The sequence below is a fragment of the Eretmochelys imbricata genome, chromosome 2, assembly GCF_965152235.1.
Source record: "Eretmochelys imbricata isolate rEreImb1 chromosome 2, rEreImb1.hap1, whole genome shotgun sequence".
Taxonomy (NCBI): domain Eukaryota; kingdom Metazoa; phylum Chordata; order Testudines; family Cheloniidae; genus Eretmochelys; species Eretmochelys imbricata.
Window position 1 is genome coordinate 90,848,703 of NC_135573.1, and position 21,606 is coordinate 90,870,308.

The 21,606-nt window shown below is 40.7% G+C and overlaps 2 protein-coding genes across 2 annotated transcripts in view; one reads left to right on the forward strand and one right to left on the reverse strand.

The window, feature by feature from the left end:
* Window positions 1–10,165, reverse strand: part of AFG3L2 (AFG3 like matrix AAA peptidase subunit 2) — a 43,892-nt gene extending 33,727 nt beyond the window's left edge. Inside the window, exons 1-3 of the mRNA XM_077810463.1 lie at window positions 10,006–10,165; window positions 1,960–2,059; window positions 907–975 (exon numbers count right to left, since the gene is read on the reverse strand). Coding sequence (XP_077666589.1) covers window positions 907–975; window positions 1,960–2,059; window positions 10,006–10,125 — 289 coding nt within the window. The 5' untranslated portion in view covers window positions 10,126–10,165. The remainder of the gene's footprint in view (window positions 1–906; window positions 976–1,959; window positions 2,060–10,005) is intronic.
* Window positions 10,166–10,393: 228 nt separating this feature from the next.
* PRELID3A (PRELI domain containing 3A) overlaps window positions 10,394–21,606 on the forward strand; it is a 40,112-nt gene continuing 28,899 nt past the window's right edge. Inside the window, exons 1-5 of the mRNA XM_077810465.1 lie at window positions 10,394–10,547; window positions 15,960–16,128; window positions 16,513–16,602; window positions 17,555–17,625; window positions 17,723–17,825. Coding sequence (XP_077666591.1) covers window positions 10,516–10,547; window positions 15,960–16,128; window positions 16,513–16,602; window positions 17,555–17,625; window positions 17,723–17,825 — 465 coding nt within the window. The 5' untranslated portion in view covers window positions 10,394–10,515. The remainder of the gene's footprint in view (window positions 10,548–15,959; window positions 16,129–16,512; window positions 16,603–17,554; window positions 17,626–17,722; window positions 17,826–21,606) is intronic.

A 21,606-nucleotide genomic window follows, 5' to 3' on the forward strand; every position in this document is an offset into this window, starting at 1 on the left:
CACTAATCTTGGAAGTTAAGAACTAAATATGCCATTCCCTAGATTTGGTCCTTCCAGAACATGAAGGAGGTGTACTGGCTGGGCAATGTGTGGAAGATTATACCAACTCTGTCCCCATTTTGCAAAAAAAAAATGGAGGACTTGTCCAGGGCTGTCAATCTGGGGCCCATTACCAGCATTAAGTATCATCTGACTAAAACTCCCTTGGATATCTAGGCCTATAGATCATTGCTTACTTCTTTCAATGTTCAGGAAGTGTTTACAACAGAATCTGGAGTCTGGTTTGACATCCTAGTTTTAAGACAATGCAAACAAATACGGAGATAAGAGTTCATGATCTCTGAACTGTGCCTCTGTGACTGCTGGTCACCCTCCTCACAACAGGCTCTGCAGGATTACTGCCTATCTTCTTGTAATCAGACCCTTAATACATCTAATACCAAATGGTTGCTATGGCCAATGGTTGCCACACCTGAGCAAGGGACTCTATGGGACTGACACTGCCAGCCTCTTCTTCAAGCTATACCCTTCACAGAGCTACTGCTTGGGGCCTGGCCCTTTGAACAGTGTTTCTGTGGTTGCTTCCTGCACAAGGAGCAGATGTTTTAACTTGCTCTGGGAAAGGCTCAGAGATCTACATATGTACATCACGTGATTATGTCCATTAAATGGGCACTGAACATGCATCCTAGAATACCAGACTGGGAGGGGCATAAGGGGAAGCAAAAACTGACTCCAAAGCCTACATGCCATATGGAACTGAAAAGGTTTTAATGTAGTCTGCAGTTCAGAGTCAACGTGGAGCATGGTTTCTACAAACATCTAATATGATAATATCAGTCACATAGTAATAGAAATAATATGTATCCTAAAGCAAAGCTTGAATTGGGAACAGCCTATTAGTACCTTTTGTTTCTCCAGCTGATCCTTTGGATTCATTAGTTTTCTTTCCATTAGGAAAATACTTTTCAAATCCTATTAAGAGAACACATTAAAAGAGCTGATATATTTCTAGCTACTAGTACTTTTATGAAGATTAGTGAGGGTACCCAAATATAATAAGCATAAGAATTATGTACTTATCACCATGCATCATATAAGTTATTAGCATCGTATCAGTGGTGACTCTTTCCACAAGACTGAAGAACTCATAATATTCAGCAGAAAAGATCTGGTTTATTTAGATTGAAGATATTTACTTGTAAAAGAAAAATAAGTAGTTTTTATGCTCTTATTAAATTAATATTGAGCCAAAGTCTAATTGCCCTTCAAGTCAAGGAAAGAAAGGGTTTTTAATAAGGTACTGAAAAAAAGAAAGACCTAGAAAATGAGTTGGACAAGAATCTTGCCTTTTAACTACCAACCCTTTTTCATTACTAACCCTCCAAGTAGTGGACGGGGGAAAAATTGAGGGATGTAGTGAAAAAACTAGCCCAAAGATTCACCAACAACATGAACATGTCCTTCTTCCTATCTATCAAGCACCACTTATGTATTAAGCAATATTTAAATAACTGCACTATCAATGTCTAAATTAGATTATACATACCATATATTTGATAAATCTTTGTGTATAAAGATCCCAACTCATGCAGGTAGAAAAATAAGCATTTATAGCACTATTTTATTAACAATTCATCAGAACTTTCTAGACCATACACAAAGTTATAAACCAGGGATACGCAAATTCTGCTTAACGGAGTGATGAGCTGGCCACTTGTCAGGAACCTGAAGACCAGTTTAAATTGTGTAAGATGGAGCAAACTGCAGTTACTCATCTTTAACAGGAGGTGCAGTCTGCTGATCCTAGCATGCAATGCTCCATCTTGTGACCAGTGGCCATTTAATGCTGGAACCCGTTGTCTCTGAGAACAATAGGGCCAAATGAAACATCAGAGTGATACTCATTATAGGACTCAATGAGTTCCACTTCACTCACAACTGCGAAGTTATAATTACCTTTAGGAGGTTGGGAGAAGAGTCTTCTGTAAGCAGCAATTACACTTGCCAAGACAGTACTTTTGTTAGTAGTCACTCTAGTGGTAACTTGTTCATGGAGCTGAAAGATAAAGTACAAACACTATTAGATAACAAGAAAGTGTTACAGATGTCTTCAATCAATCTCTTTAAAAATCTTTAGATGACACCAGTCATCAGATATACCTTAGATAATTTTTTCACTTCAAAGTCCAAGAGACACAGACAAGGTTTTCATCTCAAGGACAAAAGACCAAAAACATCAAGACACTTGATCACGGCCTTGGATAAGCCAAGAGACTACTTACACTTTACATACTATGTCAGAAGATTCTTTCTTCCACCCTAATACAGTAAGAATCAGGGTGGATTTGATTTAAATCATGATTTAGATCACTAGTCATGAAGACTTGATTTAATCATGGATTTCTACATAAAAGTGCGTTCTTGTTGGATGTTGTAACCTTAATACATATTCTTCACAACTCAGAGATAGATGGGTCTCTTTTACGGCCTACTGACATTATAGGTTTTCCCTTCTAGATAGAGAATGTTATGGTAGATCTCAAATCAATGAAGGAAAGACCTCAAGACTTCTGGAATATGCTGCTCAAACAGTTTCACTTTTGTTTCTACTGCCTGTCCCTCCCATCTCACATTTATCTCCAGACTTCTTCTTCTTGTCCAGATCTATTCTGCCACCAACGATCATTTATTCACTGAACTTTTTGAAACTTTGCACTTTTAGAGAGAGGTAAGGGACTGACTCTGTGTACACAAATTTGCAGAGGGACAATAGGGTTGAGGTCTGCTATTTCTCACCTCTATTATTTATTTAAAACATTTTTGCTGTTAACAAGCATGTTATCGCTGGAGAGACAAATCCACAGTTCGAGAACTGCAAAACTAAGCATCTCTGATGGTAGACTGAGCATTGAGTCCCATTAGGTAGATAGAAAGATTAACGGAAATAATCTATACAGAACTCCCTGGGACCCCATAAGATTGGGTCCCTAATCCATGAACTATTGAAACTCATTTACAAAACTTTTCTTAAACATTACATGAATATATTGTCTCATACTACAGAATTAGAATTTATAATTCCTATTCCATGATGAGATATCTTTGAGTTATAATGTATCTTAATTAAAACTATCTTTAGATCGGATTTTTTTGATAAAATGCTTTTTGAGGAGAAAAAACCTATTTAAATATAAAAAAAATCTTATTTTTTTTTTTTTTTTTTTTTTTTTTTAAGAAGTCATTGATTTTTATCCACCCTGGTAAGAACTGCTGTGGATACGAGCAGAGAAAGAAAAAAATATTAGGAGGAAAAAGGTAGAAATTAATCACATGGTTTTCTGGAATAGGTAAGTCTTTGTTACCTTTGTTGTACAAATCTATAATTTTGCCAGCAATAATGAAGATTGGGCAACAAGATGAAATGCACAAAAAAATTTCTTATAAATAATTACATATGGTACACAGTGCAGATATTTAGCTTTACACTTATATTTCTCATACAGTCTCAGACATAGGATAATTTAAAGTATATTACTAAATGTATTTTTCACATCATCTGCTAATGTGTACTTGAAGTGTAGCACTGAGCATGGTTGGGCAGGTGAGATCCTCACAGGTATGGCATGAGTTTCTATGAAAAAAAAAAAAAAATCCAGATTCTTTCTGTACAGGAAGGATCTGCTCAGAGCTCCAAGGTGCATATTACACAGAGCTTACACAAAGCTGAAAAACCTATTTGAGAGATCTTAAAGCAGATCTAAAGCTTTTATATACATGAGGATCTATTTACAACAGACTCACAAGAAGTTCATATTATTCTAATTGAAGTACCTTCCTGGTTTGCAGGGGTCTAGATTTTAGAGTTCAGTAGAAAGGATGCATTTTAAACTATTTTAATTGTTAAGATGTAATTTATTTTAAAGTTAAAACTTAATGTTACCTGAATAATGATCCTTAAAACTTTTAGAATATACTGAATAAAGTGTAGTATAATCTTATAGTAAGGTGGAGTTCCCTTTTTCTTCCAAAGAGACTATAAATTCTGAATATGATCCAAATTTACCTACTTCCTGGGGGTAAATTTTATATTTTTTAGTTATTTAAGCTAAGTAAAGCTTTCTCCTAAAAATAGCTGCTCGGAGGCTTTCCCCCTGATGGAGACCATTATGCCCTAAATTCCCTCCAAGCTGCAAGACCACGCAGCAGGCTATCAAGGGCCACGCAGGCATGCAGCCACAGGGGCCTGGAGAGGAGAGAGGTAGGGGGTAGGCACGGAGCAAGCTGGGGTGTGCAGGGCTGCCGCGGCAGGGAGATGCTCCTCTCTCCCTGTGCCAGCCCCGCAGCTGCTGCGGTGGGGAGAGGTACTCTTCCCCAGCCCCAGGCTGCTGCGGCGAGAGAAGGCTTGGGGGTGTCCTCTCTCCCACCACAGCCCTGGGGCAGCCTGCACTCCAAACCCCTCATCCCTGGCCCCACCCCAGAGCCCTCACCCTCTGCACCCCAACCTTCTGCCCCAGCTCTGAGCTCCCTCCCACACTCTGAAACCCTCGGCACCACCTCCGCCAAACATCACCTCCATATTGGTACATATAACAAAACTCATTCCGCACATGGATATAGAAAAAATAGAGGGAACACTGCCCTGCCACTACTTCCCTCTACCTCAAAGGGACATTCAACCCTTTCATGCTCCTGGAGGGAACTGCTAAAAGTGAACTAGCCTGACACTGGGTGACTCAACAGAAATAACTCTGCATCAGGTCTAGCATCTGACATCACTGTGAACCAGAACAAGGGCTTTGCATATCTATGCAAGGTCCTATTATCTTCACTCTGTTGCACTTGTGAAGGAAAACTCAATGTTATTAACGTTTAGCAATTATGTTATGCTCAAAATATTCTGGTTGCAAAACAGACTCTCTATCCAAAGGGTGAATCTAATATCAAAGATGGAAAAAAGAAATTGATATGCTGCTTCACAGAATTCCATCACGCCACCATAAATTGCATTTATAATATTGTCCTTTGAAAGCTGTTGCCAATCTTGGGATTTTTTTTTTAAAAAGGTTTTAATTAAAGACTTTTGAACAAAGTTTGATCCATTCCCACTTTTGGGATTAGGGCATTCATTCATATGAATTCCCCCATCTCCTTGTTATTCACTTCTGATATAGAGACTGGCAGGTAAAGAATTCTCAGTCTGTTGATGTCCTCCCTTCCATCTTTATTTTCTATTGTCATACTTAGGGCCCAATGAAATCTGTTTTATTATTGTGGATTTTCAGATTTAGTTTTTTTCCATTAAAAAAAATTAATTCCATCTCCTCTGGCCCTGAGGCTGCCGCGAGGAGATGTCTTTGTTGTTTTGTATAGCGCTGGATTTTTTTTTAAGCGCTGGATTCCATGTTATTGTTTTGATTCCGTCCATGTTCTGGTTAATACAGATTTCATAAAAAACAGTGAGGAGTCCTTGTGGCACTTTAGAGACTAACAAATTTATTTGGGCATAAGCTTTCATGGGCTATAACCCACTTCCTCAGATGCATGGAGTGAAAAATACAGTAGGCAACTATAAATATACAGCACATGAAAAGACGGGAGCTGCCTTAACAAGTGGCGGCGGGAGGCGAGGGGGGTGATGTCAGTGCTAATGAGGCCAATTCAATCAGGGTGGATGTGGCCCATTCCCAACTGTTGACAAGAAGGTATGAGTATCAACAGAGGGAAAATTACTTTTTGTAGTGACCCAGCCACCCCAGTCTTTATTCAGGCCTAATTTGATGGTGTCGAGTTTGCAAATTAATTCCAGTTCCTCGCTGAAGTCTGTTTTTGAAGTTTTTTTTGTTGAAGAACAGCCACTTTTAAGTCTATTATTGAGTGTCCAGGGAGACTGTCCAGTGCTCTCCTACTGGTTTTTGAATGTTACAATTCTTGATGTCTAATTTATGTCCATTTATTCTTTTGCATAGAGACAATAATCTACATGCATCTCAAGGACAAGGAAGTGATAAAAAAAGCAGCAGTGAAACTCAGAAGAAAACTATGTCTGACAATTTTGGCTCACCTTCTTTTCTATGTTACTTCTCTTCCTGCAACACCAAAAATTAATGAAGGTCTGTTGGGGAGACTATTTATTTTATTCATGATCCAAATTCAGAGTAACTGAACAAAAGGTAATATTCAGCAACTTTTGCTCCATCTAATCACGGAAAACAATTGTGTTCATACAGTTTAAGATTGTTTATGGGTAAACCAAGTTATAACCAGCATAAATAGGGGTTAAACTGTGTTATGACTTGGTTGATCAGGAATATGCCATAGCATGGGGACAGACTGGAGCAGAAGAGCTAGTACACTGCTGTATTTATCTCTGCAGACTACAAACTGTGTTGCTAAAATGTCTCTAATAGTGCCTCAGGTAAGACACACATAAGAAAGAGTTACAAAATATATTTTATAAAGAAGGAAGTAAAAGTCACCTACATTGAATCACTAGACAGTCTTGATTGTACCCATGTTTATACTGACTATAGACCTGTGCCAAAGTTAATTAATTTTAAAAATGAATTCAGTTCCCTTCTCCCCCACCTGAGTACTTTCAACAGTTATTAGAATTCCTATGTGAACTTATCTGCATAATCTAAAAGCCCAGGCTACTCTATCAAGGAATATTACAGTCAAGATGTTACACATTCAAGCTAATAACTACGGTATAATAAATGTCATGGAAATCCAGTTTTAGCACATGTTGCTATTTTTAGGGAAACTATTCTTAGGTTAGCTGGAAATGGGAATGCCAGAGTGACCTAAAATGATATGATACTTTCAGGTGTTTCAAAGGGGGAAAGAAGAAAGAGCAAATGAAGCATACTTTGCCTTCATGCTGTCTAAACATTTAGGCCATTTCATGAACCATACAGGGGAACCCTGCCCAGCCTATCAATCCGGGGGATAAAACAGTTGCCATGACAAAGGAATTTGAAATAAATAAATAAAAACACGCAAGTAAATATTCTTTATTGCTCCAAGGAACCTTTATCTTAGAGAAAGATAATGATACCTAATGAGCATTTTTTAACAATATTGCTAAAACACTCACAGATATAAAATAGTCCACAATGGAGAGGTGAAGAGAACATACACGTCAGGTTTATACCTGACTTACATTAAGGCTGTGATGCAACTCTACTCACTATTTAACAGTGTCAGACAAATACAAGACCTGTAGCACTGAATAAATGTTGCCTCATGCTCTCTCTCCTTCAGAATCTTGTGCTGCAAAACAAAATGGCAGCATTGCTGGGTATTTAAAAAGACACCCACCAGAACTTTTCACCATACAAAAAAGAAAAGATGAAAGGTCACTAAATCCTCAATTCTAATCCACAGAAAGTTACCAAGAACACAAAAGAAGCACAGAAAATCACCATTTTCAATTACATCAACAGAAAATGAATCTTTTCCCAAAAAATCAAGAAGTTATCAATAAATAAAAAGAACACTAGTACTAGTTATTTATTGCATGGAAAAAACTTCAAAAATGTTTTTAAAATGTCCGAAACTGGTGGTTCCCAACCAGGAGAACATGCACCCCTGGGGGTACACAGTGGTCTTCCAGGGGATACATCAACTCATCTAGATACTGTATAGTTTTTAGAACAGACTATGTAAAAAGCACAAGTGAAGTCAGCACAAACTAAAATTTCATACGACTTGTTTATACTGCTCTATATGCTATACACTAAAATTGAAGTATAATATTTATATTCCAATTGATTTATTTTATAATTATATGGTAGAAATTAGAAAGCAAGCAATTTTTCAGTCAGAGTGTTCTGTGAAACTTTGGTATTTTTATGTCTGATTTTGTAAGCAAGTAGTTTTTAAGTGAAGTGAAACTTGGGGATATGCAAGACAAATCAGACTCCGGAAAGGGGTACAGTAGTCTGGAAAGGTTAAGAGCCACTGTTTTAAACTGAACAATGTAAATTGGACCCAGCTGACATCCTTATAATTATCTGACAACCATCAGCTACTGCATAAGAGTGTTTTGAAAAAAAGTAGAAGCTTTCTAATAAAGACTAATCCTTTGAAAATACAGTACTGTATAACTAACTTACATAAAGGCAGGCACAGCAGACCAGAGTAGCTTACATAAAGGTAGGCACAGCCCATTGTTACATATGGTTATCTCCACAGTTTACTTCAGTTTCTTGTAAATTATGCTTTCCACTGAAGATACTCTAATTAAGATATTACATTTCTAATGTTCATCATCATGTATATTCTACCTCCTTAATATAATTCTTAAAAGGAAAACACACAATTTTGAGTAAGAATATACCCATTAATAATAGTAAGCGTTCAACTTTCTTAACGATCAGTGGCATTGCCTACAACAAACCATTAAGAAAGCTGTCCTGATAAAGTTAAGGCCTCACTAAAGTCTGCACAAAGAAACTAAGAATTAAAACAAACTATGCCAAGAGATGGAAGTATAGACTAAGGCTTTCAGACTTCATGCTGAAGTATCCCAAGCATTTCATAAGTATTCATGTATCTCTGGAGCAACAGTGTGAACTATTCCCCCATCACAAATACGAAACTGGGGAAGAGACATTAAGTGACTTGCCAAAGGTCACGTAGGACAGTGGTTCTCAACCAGGAGTACACATACCCTGGGGGTACATCAACTGATCTAGATATTTGCTTAGTTTTACAATAGGCTACATAAAAAGCACTACTGAAGTCAGTACAAACTAAAATTTCACAGACAAGGACTTGCTTACACTGCTCTATATGCTATACATGGAAATGTAAGTACAATATTTATATTCCAATTGATCTATTTTATAATTATATGGTAAAAATGAGAAAGTCAGCAGTTTTTCAGTTACAGTGTGCTGTGACACTTTTGTATTTTTATGTCTTAGTTTGTAAGTGAGGTGAAACTTGGGAGTATGCAAGATAAATTAGGTTTCAGAATAGCAGCCGTGTTAGTCTGTATTCGCAAAAAGAAAAGGAGTACTTGTGGCACATTAGAGATGCTCAAATAAACTGGTGAGTCTCTAAGGTGCCACAAGTACTCCTTTTCTTTTTTGCAAGATAAATTAGACTCCTGAAAGGGGTGCAGTAGTCTGGAAAGGTTGAGAGCCAGTCTGTGGAAGAGTCAGGAACTAAATGGAGTCCCTGTCCAGTGCCTTGTCACAAGATCATCCTCCCTCTCTATCCAATGCGATTACGAATAAGGGTGACTGCTCAGATAGCTTTTGTGCTCCACACACCTGTGCTGTAGGAGCTGGACAGAGGCCACACCATCTCCCCCAGAGCCGAACAGCCAACGGCTGACAGTGATTTTTGTGTCTTTGCCCAGATTCAAATCTGCAACCTAAAGCTTGCACCTGTGAGCTTCCAATTCCCGTCACTTCCCTTTAAAGTGACCACAGGAGATTTTTTTTTTTTTTTAAAGAAGACCTTGGCTTACGGGTGAGCTGCGAACAGCTCGCAGGGATCCAGAATCCTTTGAGCTGAGCGGAGCGTCCAGCGCCCTCCTGGCCCTGCTCTCCCCCCCGCCGCCATGGCCCCCCACCTTGCGGTAACATTGATGCCCTGGAGACCGGCCTCCAGCTCCCGCTTGGCAGAGACACGCCGAAGGGCCGGGGCACCCCGATCCCCGGCTCCTTAAGGACAAAACCCAACGGCAAGACCCCGGGGAGGGCGCGATGCAGCCGTGGTCTGCATCGTTTCTGCCCGGGGGCGCCAGGGCCTGCGCGGCGGGCACCGAGGAATCTCAGGCGCCCTGGCCGGGGGAAAGAAGCCCCCTGTGGAGCCGGGCCCCAGGCGCGGGTTAAACGCTGGCCCTGGGGAGCGCGCCCGGGCACGCTGGTCACCGGGACCGCCAGGGCGGGTCACCCCAGCTCCACTCTCAGGCCTGGGAGCGATCGTCGTCCCCCCCTCGACAGCGGCTGCCCCAGCTCCCCACCCCCGCACCGCGGTGTCACTCACCTGCGCCAGCCCCGGCCCCGAGGGGCCCCGGCTCGAGAGCAGCTGCTGCAGCGTCAGGACCCCGGACAGGCCCCGGCGCCGGCAGCAGCCGCGCGACAGCAGCAGGCAGCGGTGCGCCATGGCCAAACGGCCGCTCCGAGGCTCGACTCGCCAGCCACAAACTCCACCCCCCCCGCAGCGTGTGAGCTCATCACGTCACGTCGAGAGCGGACGGGGGGAGGGGGTCACGTGGCTGCAGGAGACTGCGGGCGATGGAATGACGTATTTAAAGGTGGGGCGGGGTGTGTTTGTTTTTTTTTTTTTCTTCCTGGTGTCCCGCGCGCGCCCCTCCCGCTCGTGAGGCAGTTGGGAGCGCGTGAGTCATGAGCCCGCCCGGCACAGTCTGTTCCGCCCCCCACCCCCCGAGCGCGTCACGGCCCCTCCCCCGCTGAGCCGGCTCTTTCTTTGCCCGGAGCCCGGCGAAGAGCGAGCGCGAGGTCGCCGTTGGAGCTCGGGTGCCGCAGCGGAGCCATGAAGATCTGGAGCTCGGAGCACGTGTTCGGGTAAGCGGGCGGCAGCAGGCGCCGGGCCCCAGGCTTGAAGGCGGGGCGGTGATTCCTGCCGGCCGGTAGCGCGCTGGCCCTGCGCCCTCGGGCTGTGACTCCGCCCTTACCGAGCCAGACGCCGGTGTGAGCCGGGGCTCCCTGCCGCGGGCCCCCGCCGGTCACTGGGCTGAACGCCCCCCGGCGCGATGATACTCCAGCCCTCACCCCGCGCCCTTCCCCCGCGGGCCGGGAAACGTCATTTATCCCTAGCCCAGAGTTGAGGAAACTGAGGCCCAGAGTTGAGGAAACTGAGGCCCAGAGTAGGGTTGTGACTCGCCCGAGGTCACCCCGCAGCTCGATGGCCGAGCCAGGTGACAGCTGTGTCTCTGCGGCACCACGCCGACCTCCGGAGAAAAAGCGCCAAGTGCGACCTATGACCTGCAGTTATTGCAGTGGCCTTAACTTCGCTTATCAGCCTGGGCTGCCACTGGGTGTCTCTCCCCGTTGTGTGGGTTGCGGGAAGTGTCATCGATTCCGCAGTCGTCGTCGTCGTCCCCCCTTTTTTTTCCTCTGAGAAACTAGCTGATCATGAGGTCTTTTTGTAGTTAAAGTTAAGATTGTGCGCAGCTCTCACTGAGTGAGGCCTGCATTTTGCTGTTCAAAGGGGGTGCACTTGGTGGCAGTGCAGTATGGAGATCTGTGCAAAATGTTGTATACCAATGTGAGAGAGGTGACTGAGGACTTCTCTAATGGGGAAGTTTTACCGGTAATACTGATGTGACCCCTTGTGGACATTATTAATCCTGTAAAAGAGTGGCTTTTTTTCACCTTAGTTTAAATCACTTCTCAACCACCAAAGAAGCTCTTATAATAGAATGAGTGTCCACTGGGGAGTTCTGCTGGTATAACTATATTGGTTTAAATTCACCCCCCAAATCATGCTGAAACTTTCCCATATAGGCAAGGGCTGAAAGCAGTGTGAAAGGTTTCCACTTCTGTCTTCTGTTTGCCAAGGTATGCAGGAAATAGGACTCCAAAAGGGCAGAGTTATGATACTGACAAAACTATTACATTATTTGGCCTTAAGGCATAAGTATTCATAAATGACCTTTCATAATATTAGAGCAAACACAGAAGAGCTGATTCTCCTAAAGCGTATAAACAGATTAAAACTGAGTTATTGTATGTTTCTTTCTTCTCCCCCCCCCCCCTTTTTTAAAGCGGTAATGTGTTTTAAATAATCCTTGAAATATCTTCAATGAACTGCTAACATTCAAAGTTAATAACTTACTTTGTCATTTATTTCATGTTGTTCTTCATATAAGTGAAGCATTTAACTGCAAAAAAGGTTATGTATGATATTTGAAAACTGCTTGTGTCATACAGTTCTCGTTTTGTATAATTAGTAGCAAAGTTATAGAATGGGAATACTTGTGTCAAAGTCTAGCCACATCATACTGGGAAACATCTGTAGATAACAGGCTAGAAACTTTAGTGATGATGGCTTCAGCATTTCAAAACAACGGCTTCGGCATTTCAAAACAACGGCTTCCTTTTTGCATTTGTTTATATATATGTTGTGGCGCAGATTGGTAGGTATAAGCTTGTGGGGTTTTTTGTTTCAGTTTTGTTTTTAAAGTCTGAAGTCACAGCCTCACTGTATAGACATATGATATAGTCCCTGCTTCCTAGGACTCTACAGTTAGACTGGATAAATCTAGGAGATACGGGGCAAGGAGGGAGAGGGAAGGAGGAGAGTAAGTTCAGAATGTGACTCTGAAGTCACAGATGAAGCTTGTAGTTGTTCGTGTTGTTTTTCACCACCCAGTTCTTCCAAGCTGATGGAAGTGGGTTTTGAGGAGGGATTTGAAAAATGTCCCATTATTGCAAACTTCAGTCTTGCTTTACCAGTGTTAGCAAATTTGGGAGCCTTAATGTAGGTGTACCATCTGTGTTTAAAGCACCATGTCATCTAGCCTGGCACAGACCCTCTGTCAATTAGACATGCTATGTCTATACTGCAGTAAAATACCCATGGTTGGCCTTTATCAACTGACTCTAGCTTCGGTTGCAGAGCTATAAAATTGCAGTGTAGGCATTTGGTCTGGAGCCTGGGTGCTGGGACCCTATGAGGGGGGCGGAGTCTGCACTGCAATTTTATAGCCCAAGCCCCATGACCCACAGTCAGCTGATGTGGGCCAACTGTGGGTACTTTATTGCAGTGTAGAGAGAGTGTTTAAAATGTCATTGAAAGCCCCCCTATGCTAGGGCTCTCGCAGTTGCTAACGTAGGTGAAGCTAGAATGATGTTAGCAGCAATCTAAAATCTTTGCAAAACTTTCTTAGTATAGGGGTTTGCACTGGTTTAACTACATTTACTTAAATAACTTCAGATAAGCTGGTGTACATTTGGTATGTGGACAAAGATCTACTCTCAAAGTTTTGACAGCTGAAGTTATGATGTGTAAACCAAAACTTTGAGTGTAAAATGAAAGGTGGGTGCTAATAAAGCTTTCTCTTGTGTGGCACAACTTCGGTTTTGAGCAACTGCAGAGCTTGACTTGAAAATCAGTTATCTGTGGGACATAATACTTTCTTGATGCTATGTGAAAATTAGATTGCAGAATGTGAGGCCTGCAAAACTGTATGCTGCAATGTGTGTGAGTGTAGTTAGATCAGGGATTCATAAAATGGCCTTTAGCTCCTTGTAAGTCTTCAAGGACATCTTGTCTTTGTTAATCACCTTTATGCTTAGTTTTATGTTCATGTTACATTGCATAATTCCTGAAGATAATATGAAGACCAGTTCATGCATATCTTTTAGTAGAGAGCAGGGTCAAGGAATAGAGGAAGGGACAATTTTTTTTTTAATTTTTATTTTTTAATTTAAACCAAATATTTCCCCATTTGACGTTGAAGGACCATTTTGTTTTTCCTGTTCATGCTGGAGATGTTTGCGAAACTCCATTTTATTGGGTGTGTATAGTTAGAGGAATGTCTTGTAGATGCCTTCCTACAGGGGGGAGTTAAGCTGTGGTCGAATTAAAAACTAGAACACTTTTCCATTATTTATCTAATATAGCTCCTATAACAAAGTGTGTGTGTGTGTGTGTCAAAATGACTCGATATCTTACTCTTTATGAAACCTCACCTATTTAAACAACATTTAAACAATAAAAAAGATAAAATACTGTTTAGTCAGAAGTTGGAATGAAACAAACATCAAATCAAATTCTGGCATTGAGGGGAGTGACTTCAAAAGTTAGAGCCTCTGAGAACCTTGTTACTGACCTTGGAAAGCTGGGCCTTAGGAGCTGACTTTCAAGACTTCAGAACATGACATAAGGCTGTTTGCCTCGGAGGTCCTGACTATGCTAAACAAAAACAGTACTCAGTTGTATAAAATTTACTGTTGCAATGCTTATTCTTGTAAGGGTTTTAACACCTCCACATAGCAACACCTTTTGCATGGTGCCTGCACTTGTCTTTTATTCCCTAAATTTTTTTTCCATTGCAGAGCCACAGTTGCTAACAGCAGTGGAGCCTAACAAGTGTTAGTAATATGGAAAACTTGAGTGCAGAAAATGCCTGAGAGAAACTACTGTAGATTGTAAAAAGAAAAGGAGTACTTGTGGCACCTTAGAGACTAACCAATTTATTTGAGCATGAGCTTTCGTGAGCTACAGCTCACTTCATCGGATGCATACCGTAGATTGTGTTGGTTTAGCTGGACTTGAGCTTGCTGTGTGAAGTAACAGCTGATTTATAAAATGAGAGAATCCTACTGCAGACAGTAGCAGGTCTGTGGGTAGCAGACCTCCACTGTATTTGGCTTTCAGTGGTTGGTCTACTAGTTTAGATGAAGCAAAACTGTTAAAGAAATCTTGATAAAGATCTGGTGGAATATGGTGTTTAGTTCAGAGGCTGCTGAGGGTGTAGGGGGAATGTGTTCACGACACTGTCACTTTGCTAATCTAGTACGGGGCGGCCTTTATATGTGAATAGCAAGAGCTGAAGGTAAGGTGAGTACCAGTCTCCATAACCCTAGAACATTGAAAGAAATTTTCAAGGAGGCCAGCTTTAGTTTGGAGAACATGACCTCATAAATCAGTTTGCCGGTTTAGTCCTGGGATATTAGAGAGACAAGGTGGGTGAGGTAATACCTTTTATTGGGTGAAAGAGACAAGCTGTTGAGCTTACACGGTCTCTTTTTCCCAGACCTGAAGAAGAGCTCTATGTAAGCTTGAAAGCTTGTCTCTTTCACTAATAGAAGTTGGCTCAATAAAAGACAGGTTTCAGTGTAGCAGCTGTGTTAGTCTGTATCTGCAAAAAAAAAAAAAAAAAAAGAGTACTAGTGGCACCTTAGAGACTAACCAGTTTATTTGAGCATAAACTTTCGTGAGCTACAGCTCACTTCATCGGGTGCAATGCATCCAATGAAGTGAGCTGTAGTTCACGAAAGCTTATGCTCAAATAGAGAGTGCCTCATCCACCTTGTCTCTTCTACTCTTAGGTAAAGCTTATATTAACACCATATTGCTAGAACAAACATCATTTATCAAGCACCTATTATCTTAACTCAGCCCGTTCCAGCTTCACCCTTTTTAATAGTTCTCAAGTTAGACAATCAACAGTCATTTTGGAACAGGTTGATCATGTATAATATGTATGCAATACGAAGTACGCTTACACAAACTATCAGGTATTCTTTCAACACTGTCAGTATTGTTTAAGAACAGAAGAATTTCCATACTGGATCAAACCCATCACCATCTAGTGCAGTCTTGTCTCTCTTGTATCTGACTGTGGCCAGTACCAGATACTTCAGAGAAGGTGCCAAAGCCACACAGTAGGTGCATGTAGGATGATCTGCCCCATGTACTAGGTTTCCTATAATCCCAAATAGTTAGAGATTGGTTTAAATCCTGAAGCATGAGGCTTAACATTGCTTCCAAAATTTGTTAGCATTACCTAGATATTTATTATTCCTTTTTGCTTCAGTGTCCTTTGGTGGTGAGATCTACTGTTTGTTTACATGTTGCATGGAAAAGTATTTCCTATTAATTGTTCTGAATTTGCCATCTTTTAACTTCAGTAAATGTCACCTTGTTCTTGTTAGACCAGGAGCTTCTGTTTTTCCTGTCTATCTTCACTATAACGTCCTCATTTTATGTACCTTTGTTTCCTTTCCAGGTAAACAAATAAGAGGAGACATGACAATCTGTCTCTCTAATCTTTCCATGTAAAAATTCTTCCATGCCCCTAATTATTTTAATAGACCTTCTGAGCCCCCCTCTAATTCAGCAATATTTGTTTTTGATGCGAGGTGACCAGTACTTCACCAAATACCCCAGATAAGTCTGCACCACTCATTTGATCTTAGATGAATATTGTTAATGAAATGTATAAATACTGCCTTTTTTTCCCCTAGACACCCATGGGATACAGTTATCAAAGCTGCTATGAGAAAATACCCCAATCCCATGAATCCATGTGTGGTAGGAGTAGATGTGATAGACAGAAGCCTTGATAACCAGGGAAGGTTACATAGTCATCGACTTCTCAGCACAGAGTGGGGACTACCAAGTATTGTAAAAGCGGTATGTTTTCATAAGTTGAATGAGTAACTGACAATGTAATGCATCTAAACACTTCATCCTCTGGGATCTCAACTCTGAATTGATAGGAAACACCTTTTCCAGAAATAGTAGGGAAAATGTAATAATATAGCAGCACATTTCTTGCCGTGAATGCATTGCAGTTTTTCCTGAAATGTTAATCAAATTTCAATTGTGGTATCTTCCAGGCAGGGACTATGTCCCTTTGTGTGATTGCCTAGCATTCAGCATGATGAGATCTTGATCCTGATCAGGGGGTTCATGTACAACCACAACATAAATATGTAAAAGTAGTAATTGGGAACATCTTTTGTAATTTGCTCTGATGTCATGTTGAATATTTAAATAGAATGTTTTGTTTTCTAGATTTTGGGAACAAGTAGGACTTTGACATACGTTAAAGAACATTCAGTGGTAGATCCAGTAAAAAAGAAAATGGAACTCTGCTCCACCAATGTAAGTGACTAAGTGAGGTCAGGAAGCTTTTGGTAATGGCTGTAGGAGAATAGAACAACCGCCTACTTATTTGCAATACAAAAGAAAGCTTTGCTTTTAGAAATGCACAAGCTTGCGCTCACTGCTGTCAAACAAAGCCCCAACATTTTCAATGTGAACTGGATGGTTTGAAGCTTTTCTGGGTTGCCAGTTTTCTAAATAACATTTCCCTTTTCGGTTGCTGTTGGCTGCTTCTTTGTATGAGTAAGCAACTTTAAATATGTAGGCAATATAAAATATTTGTGTGGGTGTAACTTTGACATCAGGTGGAACCATCCTCTGAGAAAGCAGAAATGACAAACTCATGTATTAGAGAATAAAATATGCTGGCCAAAGAAATTTTCACTAAACAGCAGCAGAAATAAATTTAGAACTATATTGCAAATCTTTAATCTTGTTGAAATATGCAAACTGTTATGTTGTATTCTAATGTCCTTCAAGCTTATCAAGTTTTAAATGGAAGATCTCAGTAAGAGTCTTGTCTTTGTACAGTAAATGTAGGCTTAGGGACTTTCCTAAATACATGTTTTGTGTGTGATTGGTAAGACTGCTTATTTTCCTCAAGAGCCTGGATTAAAAAGCTTGCCATTGCAAACATACTGAAGTTCAGACTTGGTTTAACATTCACAAATGTTATTGAAAAGCTACCTGAATCGTGTTGGACAACATGGAATATAGAGAGACCTAGTGAAAGGCAAAGGTTACCTGGCTGTAACTGGATTTGCAATAGGAGAAGACAAACCACCTCTCTATTATTATTGACAATTATACTTGTGCTGTTACAAAGTACAGTAACTGGCCTGTTTTCTGCTGTTGAGGATAATGAAGCACCAGTTGGTGCTACTGAATTGTTGATAGAGGAAACCGCAAAGAGGAGAAAACACTGAGGATTTGTGTGTGTTTTGTTTTTAAGATTACTCTCACAAATTTGGTGTCAGTTGATGAGAGATTGATCTACACACCTCATCCTGAAAACCCAGAAAAGTAAGTTGAGTCGGGGGGTCTGTCTGCTTCTTTCTGAGAGAGGGTATATTGCTCCTTTTTTGTACCAATAAGCTTTATTTTATGTCTTTCATTGCAGGACTGTGCTAACTCAAGAAGCAATTATTACTGTAAAAGGCGTTAGCCTGAGTAGTTATTTGGAAAGTTTAATGGCCAACACAATATCCTCCAATGCTAGAAAGGTATGCTTTTGTGGCAGTAATTCTTGGGCACTTGTACTGCTGAATACCATGCTTAAGGCTCAAATCTGCAGGATTGGACTCTAAGTGTGTATAACTTTTATTTTTAACCATTAAATTTGTGTTCCTGTAAATGTCACCAGAAGCAAGAAATGCAATACTTGTTAATTAGTTTTTAAATGCATGCTAACCTGTCTGTAATGTTCCTATTGTTAGAGACTGTTACCCAAGCAGCTCTTAAACTTGTGTACCCCCTGTTGTAAGTAAATTCCTCAATTTGTGTTAATCTGCAAGGCATAGAAAAAGAGCTTTGTTCATCCCAAAGTACTGCTCACACTCCAGATAGGGCTTTGGGAGTGGTTATTTGCTACTGTTGGGGGCTGTCTTGCTCTCACATTACTAGAAATCAATAGAGGATCACACCGGTACCTCTCCACTAGTACCAGCTGGAGGAAGAGCCATGAATGTGATGTGGCAGAGCATAGGTCAGGTGTAGGGATGGGAAGGACAAACAGTGCAGGAGGGAGCAGTGAGGCAGATGTGAGGGTGTGTGGGATGTGGTGCAAAATAGAAGTGGGAGTTGGCCTGGTTGGGTCGTGGCACTTCAGGTTGAGTCATACTTCCCGATGCCATCCCAGGTAGTATGTGCCTTGGCCAGCCCCTTTCCCCTGGAAGTAGGATATCACTAGACCGTGATGCTGCTTCCATCACTTGATGTCAAGCATTAGATTGATGATTCAGCCCTTCTTGGTCAGAAGGATATCTGGGGGGAGGGGGGTGGAGGAGGAGGAAATCTGAATGTTCGCTACTTCCCTGAGGCAATAGTAAAGGTGTGAGGGGATAGACTGGCAGAAATAAAGTGTGCTAAGGTTGGGGGTTAAGTGGATGAACTGCAGGGTTTGGGGAGAGGGAGAAAAAGTGGCTAGTTGAATTTTGAGGGTGCAGATTGTATTTTTGTTCGGTGGCCATAAACATCTCTCCACTTAAACTTTTTACAATTCTCTCCAATTCCACTTAGAGTAATGGGGTACATACTGTGATCTCACCATCCTCTGACACTCGCAAGGGCAGTTAAATCTTTGGTTTACCAACAGTCCACTTAGAAAATGTCTGACATGTATAGAAAGCCAGATTAGAAAAGGGCTTCTTCCATATAACACTTAAACATCTTTGTAGTCAAGTGTCAAACGGTGGAACAGTACCTTCTTGTCCTTTCTAAGGCTGCTAGGTCCATTCAGAGGTGCTTAACTTGGCAGGAATTTGTGTGTGCTGTTTCCAGCCCTTTCATTACTAACAAGGAGCTCTACTTTGAAGGAGGTGGTGACCGCAGAAGCACAAGACTGAGTTTCTGTGCTTTCAGAAGTCTGCTTAGAGATGGCAAAAGCTTTGCTGGAAAGTGTTTTCTGCTGTATCTTGAAATGCTGATGTAAATGTTGAATTTTGCTTTGAGGGTTTGGGATTGCAGGCCAGATACCTGAATACTACAATGATGAAAGATGAATTTTGTGCCATGTATTAATCTTTTCTGTGTTACTCCAGGGGTGGGATGCTATTGAGTGGATAATTCAAAATTCTGAAAGCGCTCTAAGCTAGCAGTCTCTCTACATCTGCAGTTTGTACTAACTAGTGGTAACTCCGGCATTCGCTATCTCGGTACAGCATTTCAGCTTTCTAGCAAATGTGTGCATGGACTGTTGTGATGTGATGTTTTTTATATATATGTACATTAGCTTGCATGTATTGTAATCACAGTTACATACAAGAATGGGAAACTTGTTCTCATAATACTAGAATCATGTATGTCTTTTTTTTTTTTTATTGTGACCTAGAATGGGTCAAGTAGCCCAAATCCACTACATCAGTGAAGGGCGGACCTTAGTTATTTCTACATGTACTGCAGTACTTTTGTACCATACTATTGCCTCTTATACGTGTAAATGATAGATTACTGCAGGTACCTAAGCATGTGAAAATGTCACTCTTTAATAGGGGCCCACTCCAGCTTGGTCAATTAAATTTGACTAGATAAGAACAGTTATCTAAAGAAATTAACCAAAAAATGTTTGGTTAATGGAATCAGCCTTATTATAAAAATGGATCAGAATTGCACTTAATGTGTTTAGGGTTGGTTTTCTCAAAACGGGTGCCTAACAAGAATAGTTTTCAGCACAGAGTTTTCGCTACTTGCTTTGTCTTCCGTGACAGGAATTGATCTGGTCTCCTCCTTTTTCTTAGACTTTTAAGAGGTAGATGGGTGATTGGGAAGGTGGGGAGGGGCAGCTTCTGTTGGTGGTTTAAAATTTAGGTTAAAGCTGAACATATTTTACTCTGCTGAATTCATAGAACCATAGAATATCAGGGTTGGAAGGGACCTCAGGAGGTCATCTAGTCAAACCCCCTGCTCAAAGCAGAACCAATCCCCAAGTTTTGCCCCAGATCCCTAAATGGCCCCCTCAAGGATTGAACTCACAATCCTGGGTTTAGCAGGCCAATGCTCAAACCACTGAGCTGTATTGTTGCAGTAAGAATCTCATTTAGCATCTTAAATTGGTTTCCTGCCTTGCTGCTGTTACAAATGACCTTCTTTAAGCAACATGACTATTTAAAATTTAACGTTCAGATGTATTTCCATTTGTTCATGGTAGGAAATGCTGCTTTCTTTCATATTCAGACTTCAAGGCTGAAAGGAGTGGTTACAGTTTTCATAGTTTAATGCTGGACAGTAAATAGTTCTCTTCACCTTTCCTTCCATTAGCTAGCCTAGCTCGACTCTGTCATTCCTGTACTGAAACCACAAACTTCCAATGATAAAATCCTAAAATCTTTTTTCATAACTCTTCTCCTTGATTCCTTTATTTTGGGGGGAGGGGGTGTGTGTGTGTGTGTGTGTGCGCCTTATAAAATTAGCAGATGCTGGCTATGTGCTTTCAAGTTTACTTTTCATTCCACTAAATTCTTGAGTTGGACAAACCATTAAGCTTTGTCTTCTCCAAAAAACTTCAACTGGAGTAGTCAGTCTGCTATCAATTATCCAAGATATAATAAATCTTTATACCCAGTATTTGACCTAATATTGAAAGCACAATGTAGTGCTAACGTATGTAATGTGCATGCTTGGTTATGAATGTGCTTGCCTATATAATGTAGGACTTAAATAAAATACATATATATTTATATGTGTGTATATATATATATGTAAAAATATACACTCCAATCCTCTGTCAGATTCTGTTTTCCTTTCACTGAGTAGAACTGCCAAGGTCCTTAATTTTAAAAGAAATTGTAGAGGTGAAGCTTTATTAACTTAGATTCCGCTGGAGAATTGTTCTGAAATTTACCATGTCAGCATAGTGCACTGATGCTTAAGTTTTTATAGGGATTTAAGCAGTTTTTCCAGAGCTGCAAGAAAATACCTCAGATTGTATTTGTTTTGGAAAACCAACAAACCTATTTGAATGATTTACTGGTTATAATCCTTGGAAGGCATTTTGTGGATCTGAGTCCCACCCAAAAGATGCTGGCTAACTTTTTGGCTAATAAAAGTCTACTGTCTATATGATCAGACTTAAACATTCTTAGTGTTTTAAATGTGTTACTTGTTTACTTTCAGTGTTTTGTATATTAGTGACCCTGTAACTAAAAGGAAAGTAACTTGAAAAATAGCTTTTCAGTCTGAAAAGCTTGTACCTGGGGTTATTTCTATGCCTAACATTGGGGGAAAGAGTTGTGGTTTGTTTTGTTTGTTTTTTTTTCCCCCTCTAATCTCTGTGAATATGACAGTTCA